The sequence below is a fragment of the Syzygium oleosum genome, unplaced genomic scaffold (genome assembly GCF_021117445.2).
Source record: "Syzygium oleosum isolate NSW1041296 unplaced genomic scaffold, Sole_v2.1 Sole_v2.02, whole genome shotgun sequence".
NCBI classification, from domain to species: domain Eukaryota; kingdom Viridiplantae; phylum Streptophyta; class Magnoliopsida; order Myrtales; family Myrtaceae; genus Syzygium; species Syzygium oleosum.
The window spans coordinates 2073276-2085524 of NW_026607486.1; the positions used below are offsets into that span (position 1 = coordinate 2073276).

Below are 12249 nucleotides of genomic sequence, written 5' to 3' on the forward strand. Positions count from 1 at the left end.
GAACTCGATTTTGAGGCATGAAAAATTACTTACAAATTCAAATAATCCAGTTGAAACGAGAGAAAAACATTGCATCCTATTTCAAGGAATGCATAATTAAGAGTATGATCGGCATCGGTGCAAACACCTTTGGGCAATGCAAAGGTTGAGGCATTACATGCCTGCTTGTCTACATCTAGTCGCGCTTTAGCCGGGATGGATCCTTTGGAGCATCTAGTTGAAAAACCTGCATTGACCGGAAGATTTTGCCAGCAGTTTTTTCTAAAAGGCGTGGAAATTCTTAAGGGACTTTGTACACCGAGGAAGACAATGCAATTCTCATATAATGAACGAAATAAAGTAAAGTTTTTCATGGTAATTATCTTATGATTGAATGTTCTCATAGCTGACCTGCATATCACATTTAAATTCATATGATTTTTCATACGCCAGTCATTCGAATTACTTTTATAATTATTCAATTTTGTAAATACTAAATAATCTGATTATTTTGCGCATTTGAAAGGTATTTACTTTTTAATTGGCCTAATTCAAAAAAAAAAAAAAACACCAACTTTAGCTTGAGTGACATTCAACTTTTTTTGTCTCATTACAAATCACCAACTATCACTTAAATTTCAAATTTGGCCATTTTGACTTAGAATCGAATTGTCTAATGTGATTATTCCATCTCCGCAATAAATTCATTATGTTTGCTAGCTAGATTTAAAACACTATTTATTATCTTTTTTTCTGGGCCACAACTTGCAAAATAATGGAGAAGTTGTTTATGATCTTTTTCACTTCACCGGCAAATCAAAAAGATCTCTAAATTGAATCTCTCCAGCCAGCCTCCATCGTTTCGTCGTAATATAAAGTTGGGGACCATCACCCTCTGAGAGACATCATGAACGAGATCCGCCAAGCTCATGACCAGAATTTTTTTTTTGAAACAAGCCCAAGCCCTCCCTTTGGAACTTCGAAGTCTACGTCAAATGGACATTAATCAATTGATCTCATTTAATATATCGAGTTTTAATGATGGACACTAATGAATGGATTTTGTTAGGAAATATAGTAAATGAGATTCTAAAGTTGTGCCTTGCCAAAGTACTCGTAACAATCTACAAGATCTCAAGCTTTGGTTAACGGCGAGTAAAAGTTAGTGATTTTTATTGAGATAAGAAAAAGTTCGGGTCAGAATTATCACCAAAGTAAAGTTGGTACTGGGACTTTATAGGGAGTCGATTGTGAAAAGAGAGAAAAGTCAGGGACCCAATTACAAGTTGCACGAGAATTTTTATACCAGAATGGACCTCGAGGGTTTTAAGTTAAACCCATGATGAATCGGAGCGAGACGTGAACACGGACATTATCCACACGAGAGAGGTTTTGCCGTCGTCGTCCACCGTCGAGAGTCGCGAAGAAGAAGAAGAAGAAGAAGAAGAAGAAGAAGATCGCGGGTGCGGGCGCGTGCCCATTTCCGTCGCCGGGCGCGACCCCAAAGTTCGCGCAAACTTCCGTTGCACCGCCGCAGACGACGGCGAATCATGGGGTGCACGGGCCGAGCAATCTTGTCCCTCTCCCTCTCCTCCAACCTCCTCCCTCTCTCTCGCCTCTCCTCCGCCAGGCGCCTCGTCAGATTGTCGACGCCCGCGACGGCGGCGGGGACGTCGCTGGCGAGGCTCAATCTCAGGCCCATGTGCTCCTCCGCCGCCGCCGCGCCGGCGACCGTGGAGTCGGACGCGGCGATTGAGCCCATGAAGCACACGATGCTTCTCGAGAGGCTGAGGCTGAGGCACTTGAAGGACGCTCCAAAGCCGCAGCAGAGTAGGAACCCAGAAAGCAAGAGCGGGAGTGGAATGACGAGGAGCCCAAAGGAAGAAGCTTTTGAGGTGAAGGGGGAGAAGAAGAAGAAGATGGTGGCGATGGTGGGGAGTTTCGAGGAGCTGGGGCTGAGCGAGGAGGTGATGGGGGCTGTGAGAGAGATGGCGATTGAAGTCCCCACTGAGATTCAGTGCTTGGGGATTCCTGCCGTTTTGGAGGGGAAGAGTGTGGTGTTGGGCTCTCACACTGGCTCTGGCAAGACTCTTGCCTACTTGTTGCCTCTTGTTCAGGTATATATATATATATATATTCGCTCAGTTGTGCTTAGCTACGGATACCCTTCGTGGTTAAGTCGAATTTGGTGCTGTTTTGTTTGCCAGTGTGGTTAGATTTGAATAAACCCTTTGAAAATGTGAGTTGGGTCGTTCGTTTCGACTTGGAGAAGTGTTTTTTGGCATTAAGTTACTTCAAGGATCCAATTTTTTTTCATTTAATGGACTGAGCCTTTTCCTGCTTTCCGGATTTGGGGCTTACCCTACCATTGGATTCCGCTCCTTTGCGGTTTTTCTTTGTGCTTAAAATTCGCACGCAAGTTGTAAATACTGCCCTATATGTTGATCCGTGTGTTCGGTGCGAGGAAATATCAATTTCATAGGTTTATGTTGTAGTTGCTGAGAAGGGATGAGGAGCTTTATGGGAGGTTGATGAGGCCTCGGCGACCTCGAGCGGTGGTTCTTTGCCCCACTCGCGAGCTATCTGAGCAGGTAGTTCTTCACTTGCCGTTGTAATTTTTTAGTAACTTCACTTATTCACTTCTGTTAATCGGTTTGAAATTTAAATGTTGGGCAGGTCTTCCGAGTGTCCAAGTCTATAAGCCATCATGCGCGTTTCAGGTCCACTATGGTGAGTGGTGGTGGCCGGATAAGGCCCCAAGAAGATTCATTGAATAGCCCCATCGACATGGTAGTGGGGACTCCTGGCAGGCTTCTCCAGCACATCGAAGAAGGGAACTTGGTGTACGGTGACATCAAGTACTTGGTAAATTTTGCTTTGTATTGAATTATGCCATTTGTTTCTTTTTTTTTGGTAAGGGCCATTTGTTTCTTTCCTTACTATAATTGTTATATTTGTTGAAGGATTATATTTAGGATGTGGATCCATAATCATCTGAGAATTCAAAAAGAAAATGTAAAGTTGGTTTCATGATTAATTGAGCTTTCTTTAGGTTTTGGATGAAGCAGATACTATGTTCGATCGTGGCTTTGGTCCCGACATTCGTAAGTTCCTTGGTCCACTGAAAAATCGAGCACTAAAATCTGATGACCTGGGATTTCAGACTGTTTTGGTAACTGCCACAATGACTAAGGTACACATCCATTTTTATGATCATCTTACCTGTTTTCTCTTCTAAAGGTTTTTTGTTGTTTTTTTACTTCGTTTTTTTGGGGGCAGGAGTGCAGAACCAACTGCACCACTGTTTTTCATTGTTTAAAAGACCCAAACTCTAGGGTTTTTTTTGTGTGTAGTCGTCATATATCTAGAGTGTAATTGAATTGTTTAATCCTACCAATTCATTTGAATCATCAAAAACTTTAACAGATCTCGGTCTGTTGTATATTTAGTTCATAGAATGAATTGTACTCTTATCTTGCGGTTTACAATGAATTCTTTGTGACCTTTAGTCGCTGTCATCTTCTTCTATCCCTCATTCTTTTGATAGCATTGTTGCTACTGAACTTTAAAAACATTCTTGAGAGTCTTGATTCAACTAACACTTCAATTCGCATATGAGTTTATTTAGGAAAATGTAACCGTTTATGCTCAATGAGATTGGTCTGATCTTTGAAGATGTTCCCAAAAATATCTTGTAGTTCAATATGCGAAAATTCATATTTATGCTCGATTTGTTGGTTTAGTTTTTGAAGATGTTCCTAAAAAATATTACTTTCGCAGTATTTATTTATTTTCAATTTGGAGGCTTATTTCCGTTATGTTTATGGACATTAGACTCAAAATGTGCTATTAGTACAAGTGTTCACTTTCTTTCGGTGGATTGATTCTGTCCAAACAAGTGTCAGAGCTGACTGCTGTAAGTTTTGCAGGCTGTGCAGAAGCTGGTTGATGAAGAGTTTCAAGGAATAGCACATTTACGTACATCTACACTGCATAAGAAAATTGCATCTGCTCGCCATGACTTCATTAAAATTTCGGGTTCTGAAAACAAGCTCGAATCCTTGCTACAGGTCCATATTTATTGCACTTCTCAGTTTTTCCTATTAAGATTGTGAGGTCTAATTTAATTATGCCACAGCTAATCAACTGATTTCACATGTTTCTATATCACTGGTATACATGATTTCGTTGTTAAATTCATGTATATCTGATGGACTATCTGAACTTATATTCGCATTCTCTTTATCATCCTCAAATATGGTTCAATAAGCCTTTTATGTACATTGTGTTGATTTGGGTTACTGGCGACTCCTTTCTTTATCAATCTCATTGACTCTTTGAGATGAAAAAAGGGAATGGGGTCTGCTTATGCAAGAAGAGTCAATATGTGCAAGTGTTTGATCCTGACATATGTAAATGATTTTCTGTGTGTTGTGGAAGCGAGCTGTTGCTTCAGATGGGATTCATCTTTTACCAGGACGGAAATTTTTTGAAGGACATGCTTGAAATTAGACTGGGGATATTTTATCGTGCAAAGTGCAAAATAACTTACCTCGGTGTTATGTTACTGCAAGAGAAGAATCCAGTGATATGTGGTGTTTGAGATATGCATCTCTTTACTCGCATATCAGTTATCGTATTCCAAAAGGTCTTTCTAAATTAAAAAGTTGGGTTGAACAACTGAAGTTTCCTTTTTGGTGTAAATGAGCTTTCCTTGTGATCATCTGTCTGGTTACTTTTATAAGTTCGCTTCTGGCTGCAAGCACTTCAAAAACCATTGTATTTGAAACGTCCAACTCATTACACCAAATGTGGAAGAGTATATTTAACAAGTGCCTCAATGTGGGAATGAGGACACATAGATGTCTCACTTTGATTTCGTTCTTACGTGGAGGCAGGTCCTTGAGCCTAGCTTGGCAAAGGGAAACAAAGTGATGGTGTTTTGTAATACTCTGAATTCCAGTCGTGCCGTGGATCACTTTCTCCATGAAAACCAAATCTCTACTGTCAACTACCACGGAGAAGTGCCGGCTGAGCAGAGGTAAGTTAACGATAAGCACATTTTCTACCCCTTGTCTTTTTCTACTTGCAGCCTTCAAATGGTAATTGACTGCTTTTTTCCTTTTTCATTAACTTTAAAGTTGTTGTATGAGAACTGTGATCACAGAGCACCTAGAAATTTGATTTACATTGCTCATGGATATCCCTTTCCGGGCCCGTGGATGTGTTCAATCAGTATTAACTCCGCTATAGCCTGCCTGTCTTCTTCTGATTTTCCAGAATCATTTTGAAGCTCTAGCTTTAAATGCTTATAAGTAGTATTCTCTGCCAATATCAGAGTTGAAAATTTGAAGAAATTTAAGAATGAAGATGGAGATTGCCCTACATTGGTCTGCACAGATTTGGCTGCTAGGGGACTGGATTTGGACGTGGATCATGTCATCATGTTTGATTTCCCACTGAACTCTGTAAGCTCTGTCTCTCATGCGCACATACAAATACGCACAGACAAACTAACTCTCTCTCTTGACTTTTAGATCGATTACCTTCATCGCACCGGAAGAACTGCTCGAATGGGTGCAAAAGGTGGGTGGCAATTGCTTATGTAGAGTGTAGCAACCTTAATGACTCTCCTATAGTAAACTCTACTTAAAGTACATCATGCTCTTATACCTAACACTTCATTACATCTGAAACAGAAGGTTTGCTTGGAGAGCTGGTCAAGTCATTTTTGGCTAATAACCGTCTGACGCTTGCAGATTTCCTACTATAATGAACTCTTTCTTTAAACTAAAGTAGATTTTCATGGCAATATATTATCAAGTGCAAGAAGGGCGGGAAAAAGAAGGCACTGGACCTTAGGGATGCCGATATATAATTCTGAATCTAGCTGCCCTTCATTTTTTGCTGGAAAGTTATGTCTGCTTATGCATGTATCCTATTATCATAAAGACGATATTAAGGAGCTAATTTATACTTTTTTATACCGATAGCGATGGCATGGGTCGACTACCCATCGTCTCTTCAAGGAGTTAAGAGCTCAAATATGCATCTAAACAACCTTTTTCTTTTCTTTCTACAGGAAAAGTGACAAGCTTGGTTGCAAAAAAGGACCTTCTTTTGGCCACTCGGATAGAAGAAGCAATCAGGAAGAATGAGAGCTTGGAAGCTCTTACTGTGGACAATGTCCGCAGGGACATGGCTAGGGCACGAATAAGCGAACCGAAGGGGAAGAACACCAAATTGAGTAAGGTAACGGATCAGAGAAACAAGGGCAAAACAGCAGCCAATAAATCTTCTATCTCTCGCACTAAGGCGGTGTCCTCGCAAGTTTCTGGAAGGAAAACCACTGGAACAAGAGCTGGGACAACATCATCCTTGCAAATTTCTCGCACTAAGGCAGTGTCCTCGCAAGTTTCTGGAAGGAAAACCGCTGGAACAAGAGCTGGGAAAACATCATCCTCACAGATTTCTGTAAGGAAAACCGCTGGAACAAAAGCTGGGAAAACATCATCCTCGGCCAAACTGTCGAGGGCAGTTAAGATTTCAAAAGTGACGAGGCCTTCCGGTGTTGGTAAGTCTGCCAAATCGACGTCTAATGGGAGGAAACTAACGCAAAGCAAATCTGGCAAATTAAGTGTAGTTGGGTTTAGGGGTCGGAATTCTTCGTTGAGCAAGAAAGTAGTCGATGCTTAACTGCTTTGTGGCACCCCCAAAAAATAGAAATGGATCTGTAAATTGATTTAAGTTGTCATCTTTTTCCCTTTTCTTCTTGAGATTGGTTTAAAATCGGAGGTCCTGGCAAGGAGTAAGAATCAAAGAAAAGAGAAATCCTGGTCAGAGGATTGTTTGTTGTAAACTGTTTCCATGTATGCGGATCTTTACCTCAACTCTATTTCCAACATTTGGTGCTCCAACATTACATAGAGTTAAACATACATTCAGAATCAGAAGACACTTGCTTGGTACAATGTAGGATAAAAGCACGTCGATTGAAATTACATGTCACTTCACTTCCATGTCAGTAACAGAGGGCGAGGAACCTTCGGAGGGGTGACTACTTTCCCGTTGGCATCGTAAATTATCACCCCGGAAAAGTCGGGTAGCTGACACTTACCGCCCATGAGAATGTTCCTCTGCCACACCGAGGCAGCGGAGGCGGTGGCTTCTTCTTCATTAGCTCCGGCATCCATAAACATGCTGTCCTCACGGTCTGCTCGCGACTCCAAGATGAACGTGTCGTTGTGGAGTTCAATGACGGGCTGCTCCTCCTCGAAGAAGCCATAGCACTCTTGCCAGTGCCGCCGCCGCCTCCGGGAATGAGAGGCGCACATGAACAGCGCGAAGGCACAGAGGAGGAGGGTCATCGCGACCAGGCCGAGCTGGGGCGCGCCCGTTGCCGGGTGCATCGACCGGAGCGGGCGAGCCATGGGAGGGAGGAGGGTCTAGGGGAGCGTGTGATGGATGGAATTCAGGGCGACAAAGCACACATATATATACTGATGCCAAATGGGGTTCGTTAGATTAGATGAGAATGGAGGATTCGGTGATGGTTTGGTTCAGGTCAAGGCGATTGACATCATCATCGTTGTGGGGGGTTTGGTTCAGTTCTTATCTTTGACATTCCAAGAACTCATCAGGTTGACTTCAGCTGGAATTGATTGTTAAACCAGGATTTGACTTTCTGACTGGGGTGTGATTTTCGAATTCCAACGATACCCTCTATCCAATCTTCTTGGGCCTTCAAGATTGTGGGGCTTGTTCCTCAGAATCGTCCTTGTGGTTCTTGGGCTGAAGAGTGGTGTTCGCAGAGGCTCTTCTTGGCCACTTTCATCAGCTACACGCCATGGTGGAGATGTGAATTCGTCTCAATCCAAAAGGGTCTGCGTCTCTGCCCAGAAGCTTTGCTGAGATCACGGAAATGGCTCCGCAGGCCCCAATCTCGCTCTGCAAATCCCTCCTCCGACGGAGCTTGCGAAGACCGCCTCCGCAACCCCGGTCTTCTTCCGCTTCATCTTCCCTCGCTTCGCTCTCGCCATCCCTGAATCCACTCAATCCCCGCTACCTCGGTTCGTTCCGGCGCTCGCCCGGTTCCCACCTCGGACCGGGCCGGAGGGGGCTCGGCACCGACCCGGGCGCCGGCCCGGCACCGGAGTACGACGCGGAGGTGGACGCGATAAACCTGAAGTTCGCGGAGGCGAGGGAGGAGATCGAGATGGCGATGGAGTCGAAGGAGACGGTGTACTTCGACGAGGAGGCCGAGTGCGCCAGGGCGGCGGTGAAGGAGGCCGTCGACCGGTTCGAAGGGTTGCTGCGGAGGCTCCCGGAGGCCGAGAAGGGGGCGCTGCAGCGGTCCATGGGCCTGAAGATGGAGCAGCTCAAGGCCGAGCTGGAGCAGCTCAACGAATGAACTTTGGATCCTCCGGCTGGCTCCGGTTGGTGTACTCTGCTCTATCACTCTAGCTAATTTTGTTGCTCGAGAATTCTTGATCAAATCGAGGCGGTTTCTGATTTTTTTTTTCCGGGTACTTGGACAAGTGAATGGTTTTTGAGGAGAGCTTGCGAAGTACATTTGTTTAGAGGATGTTGTCGTAGTTTTAGGCAATAATGCAGCGGGTTTTTGCACTGTCGGTTCGAAACTCTGTATTGTTGGTGATTGAATCTTTGCCTATACCCTTTGATTTGGTTGGGTGAAAATGGCAATGGACATTGTCGACAAAACGGCGAAGCATGGCCTCTTACCAAGAATGGAGCTAATTGATTTTGTTCTGGGATCAATGTTGCTTCTGGCATTTTGCATTTGAATGAACTGAATCGTAATGCGGTGATAGATATGTTAAGCCTTTGTATGTTCTCAACAGGAGTTGGGGTTTGCGGGTATGTTTGCATGTGATGAGACAATTAGGCATCCATGGAGGCGGTCGTGCATAGTCGTTACCTTTTTTTGTCGCGGTTCTCATATTTAGAATCCGAGAATAGTGGCCGATTAGTTGCTTCCCTCTGATGTTTGTGCTTCATTCATGTCTATTACTCGGATAAGTTTGTTTCAGAGTTCTCGTTCCTGAAGTTGCTTTGTACTATCATAGCTCGCTTGCTGGTAAGCCTTTTGAATTTGGTAACATGTCGACTTCGACTCAAACCCTCGGATTCGTCCCCTTGAATGGGTCGGGAAGAGAGAACCATCTGACAAGGTCTTCTTTGATGTTAGAGACCTGTGTGCTCTGAACTCTTTCTTGTGTTTTCAAATTTACCCGTCATGTTCAGCCGACTGTTCTCGTGCTCTTTGATAAGTAGGAAGGAACCGAACTTGATTCACCGTTGGTCTTAATGAGGATTTGACCCCAATTAATACCATTCAAGTTTTTCCCTAGATCGGCGGTGTTTCTGCATCATCTGGTCAAGATAATGACAATGTCGAATAGAGGCATGTAGTTTTTGTTGAGTGATTTCCAGTTTCCCTGAAGTATAGCAAGAGATGTAATGTCAACTTGTTGTTTAGTAACTTACCCCTTATGGTATGCATATGGAATGTGTGGCATTGTGCTCTGCTGCCCAGCATCTTTTAAGTGCAAAAAGGGATCAAGTGAAGTCTTTTTTAGCCAGAAGTGCTCTGAGGGCCTTCGTTTGGCTGAAAATACTCTAATCGACTGCACTTATTAGCTACTTTCATCTCTCATTTGGCTTAAAACTTCTGAATGCTCCTCCATTCAATGAGTAGAAAACTGAAAACCACATACATATGGAAGAAGTGAGAATGAGCTGAGTAGAGATTGTTGGAGAGTAGTATATGGTGAGAAAAAGCTCAGTGTCGCCATTTCTTGTTCCCCTAAAGCATTTTGCGGCATTGATTTTGGTGGATGAAACGCCATTGGTAATTGGGAACTGTTAGTTTTAACATAGGTTTGGCGAAACTATTGTTTCCAACATCACAAGAGAACAAACATAAAACACTTTAGTTGTGAACTCATCGTTTGAGGCGGGCAAGAGCAACGTTGATCCTAATCCGCTAGTCGAATGTCAAGAAGGCATAGATCTGCCAACATAAACGCTATGTACCTAAAGAAACTATGGGATGACTGCATCCATGTGTTTCCAACGTCGAACTGCCCATATCTTCCTGACTTGTTTTGGTTTCGCATTGCAATCAAAACCGACTGAGGCACTGAACTTATCGATAAGGCCAGGAAATTGCACGTCAGTGTAAGGGATATGAATCGCCTGGTGCTGTGCAAAACTGCTGAGATTAAACGGATGAATGTTGCCCCGGTGATGAAACCTCGGTTCAGAATGGACGCTTTTCTAAAACTTCATCCTCCGATTTCTATCTAGACGCTGTATAGTTATTGGGATTGGCAAAACATCCCAGTTCATCGGAGGAAGTGTATACAAAGTTATTCAATCCAACTTGGTAAAAATGGAATTCAAACTTGGTCGAGCATTCATGGCAAAAGCATCGAATGTTCGACCACCAATGATCGAACGCCCGGGCTTGAAAATGCGTTTGGTTGGGTTTTGCATTTTTGTCAATTATATCATGAAAGATCTTGATTTAATACATGCAACATATACTTACAATGGAGATAATTATCCAAAAAGTCTTAAACCTATAGACGGCTGTCAATTTAGTCCTAAACTTTTTAATATGGCCAAAATTAGTCTTAAACATTTTGAAAATTTGCCAATGTAGCCCTTCCAGACAAAATTGACTGTAAATCACTAACGTAACTGCCGGCTGTTCAACATAGTACGGCCGGTGCTAACATATATGATTTTTTCCAATTTTTTAAAATTTTTTATTTTTATGAATTTTTAATTCTTCTCTTTTCTTTTCTTTTTCCTATTCACATGCCAGAAGGGTCAGCAAGGGTCGCTAGGACCTCAACAATGGCTAGCCACAAGCGAGGGCCCGCATGCACTCGCCCAATATGGGCGACCCTCGCCCTCGACTAGCTCTAGCCGGCTGAGATGGTCGACTGTTAGTGTATGAGCAAGCTATAGAGATGGCTTTCGTGGTTGGAGAAGGGGCTACGGGTGTCGTTTTGCTATTCAGCTTCAACGCTTTGGGAAGATGAAAAATAACAACAAAAATGAGAAAGAAAAAAATGAAAAATAAAAAAATTCATAAAATTCAAAAAAGTATGCAAAACAATGCCGTTTTGCTTAAATTCTTCCACATAAGACGTCGATTATGCCACGTAGGGCGATGTTTTTAACTGTGCCTCCATGTCCCTAGCCTAAATCGCCGGAAGGATTATATTGAAAAATCATTAGAAGGTTTAGGGCCAAATTGGCAAAATTGAAAAGTTTAGAACTGAATTGGCCACCATACAATAAATTTAGGACTAATCGGGTAATTTTCCCCTTTATCGTTAATTTTTTTTTACCGAATTTTGCCTTTGATTTGCATTATGTACTATATATATAAGATGATAGTAGAGTAATTACGGACTAATTTATGTAAAAGATGGATCCAAATCACCCATTACAATATGTCATAGAATGTATACACAACAATGGATGGGATCTAGATCAGACAAAAAAGAGAATGGAGAAAGGCCTGAAACACTACTGTAGGGGCGGGTGCCAATGGTTGGGAAGGAACTCTGAGCCTTCAGATGACCCAAAATATCATATCATATTTATCAAGGACTGAATTTTAGATGCATGATTTCCAAGGCAAAGAGACACCGGAAAACGAGGAAGGCCCGTGGCTTTCTGCGACAAGCTGAGGTAAACAATCAAAAAGCAAAAGCTGCTTCCCCATGGCGGGAGCTCATGTGATGTCTATACGAAGCCTGAAAGTGCATGGCATGCCCCCTCGAATCTTTTCAAGCTTTTGTAGCTGATAAGCAGGTCATGTCGCGGGGTTCAGAGGGCTGACAACGAGGAGTGTTGGGACAAGGATACTGGTTTTCAGTGAACGTGCCCGCCGATGGTCGCTCATGCGGCGCTCGAGTCCTTGCTGTCTTCGTGCGAAGGGACATCAAATGATGACGGTGCGATTTAAGGTTCAATGGAGGAGAAGAAATTGTAAGCAGCAAGCGCCTTAATAGGTAGCGAAGTCCCAGGTAGTCAGCTACGTGATTGTGCAGAGATGATTCATTTTGCTCCTGTTGGTCATCTTCAGGTCGCAAAAAGAGAGATTGGTGAGATGACATGCTGGATTCCGGGGCACCTCGTGCGATCCTCTTTTTGACCAGAGAGATCGAAAGCTATCTCATGGACCGGCTCGAGTTTAACACTCGGACATGATGCGGAGACAAATCAAAA

The 12249-nt window shown here is 43.1% G+C and overlaps 3 protein-coding genes across 4 annotated transcripts; 2 read left to right on the forward strand and 1 right to left on the reverse strand.

Moving 5' to 3' along the window:
• The first annotated feature begins 1320 nt into the window (after positions 1 to 1320).
• LOC115684675 (DEAD-box ATP-dependent RNA helicase 39-like) lies at positions 1321 to 6896 on the forward strand. 2 transcript variants are annotated; one of them, XM_056308221.1, is made up of 10 exons: positions 1321 to 2096; positions 2475 to 2570; positions 2656 to 2844; positions 3032 to 3172; positions 3909 to 4049; positions 4878 to 5020; positions 5318 to 5447; positions 5517 to 5565; positions 6062 to 6294; positions 6379 to 6896. In XM_056308221.1, the coding sequence occupies exons 1-10, from the start codon at positions 1530 to 1532 to the stop codon at positions 6673 to 6675; spliced, it is 1986 nt and encodes a 661-aa protein (XP_056164196.1). In that variant the 5' UTR covers positions 1321 to 1529; the 3' UTR covers positions 6676 to 6896. The 2 variants fall into 2 exon arrangements, with proteins under 2 accessions (XP_056164196.1, XP_030465373.1); XM_030609513.2 differs by having other exon boundaries at positions 6062 to 6896.
• On the reverse strand, positions 6873 to 7557 carry LOC115684677 (uncharacterized). The gene has a single exon (XM_030609518.2). It carries the CDS (start codon positions 7407 to 7409, stop codon positions 6990 to 6992), a length of 420 nt encoding a protein of 139 aa, XP_030465378.1. The 5' UTR covers positions 7410 to 7557; the 3' UTR covers positions 6873 to 6989.
• Positions 7558 to 7748: 191 nt separating this feature from the next.
• LOC115684676 (embryogenesis-like protein) lies at positions 7749 to 8784 on the forward strand. Its single transcript, XM_030609517.2, has one exon. It carries the CDS (start codon positions 7901 to 7903, stop codon positions 8387 to 8389), a length of 489 nt encoding a protein of 162 aa, XP_030465377.1. The 5' UTR covers positions 7749 to 7900; the 3' UTR covers positions 8390 to 8784.
• The last annotated feature ends 3465 nt before the right edge of the window (positions 8785 to 12249 follow it).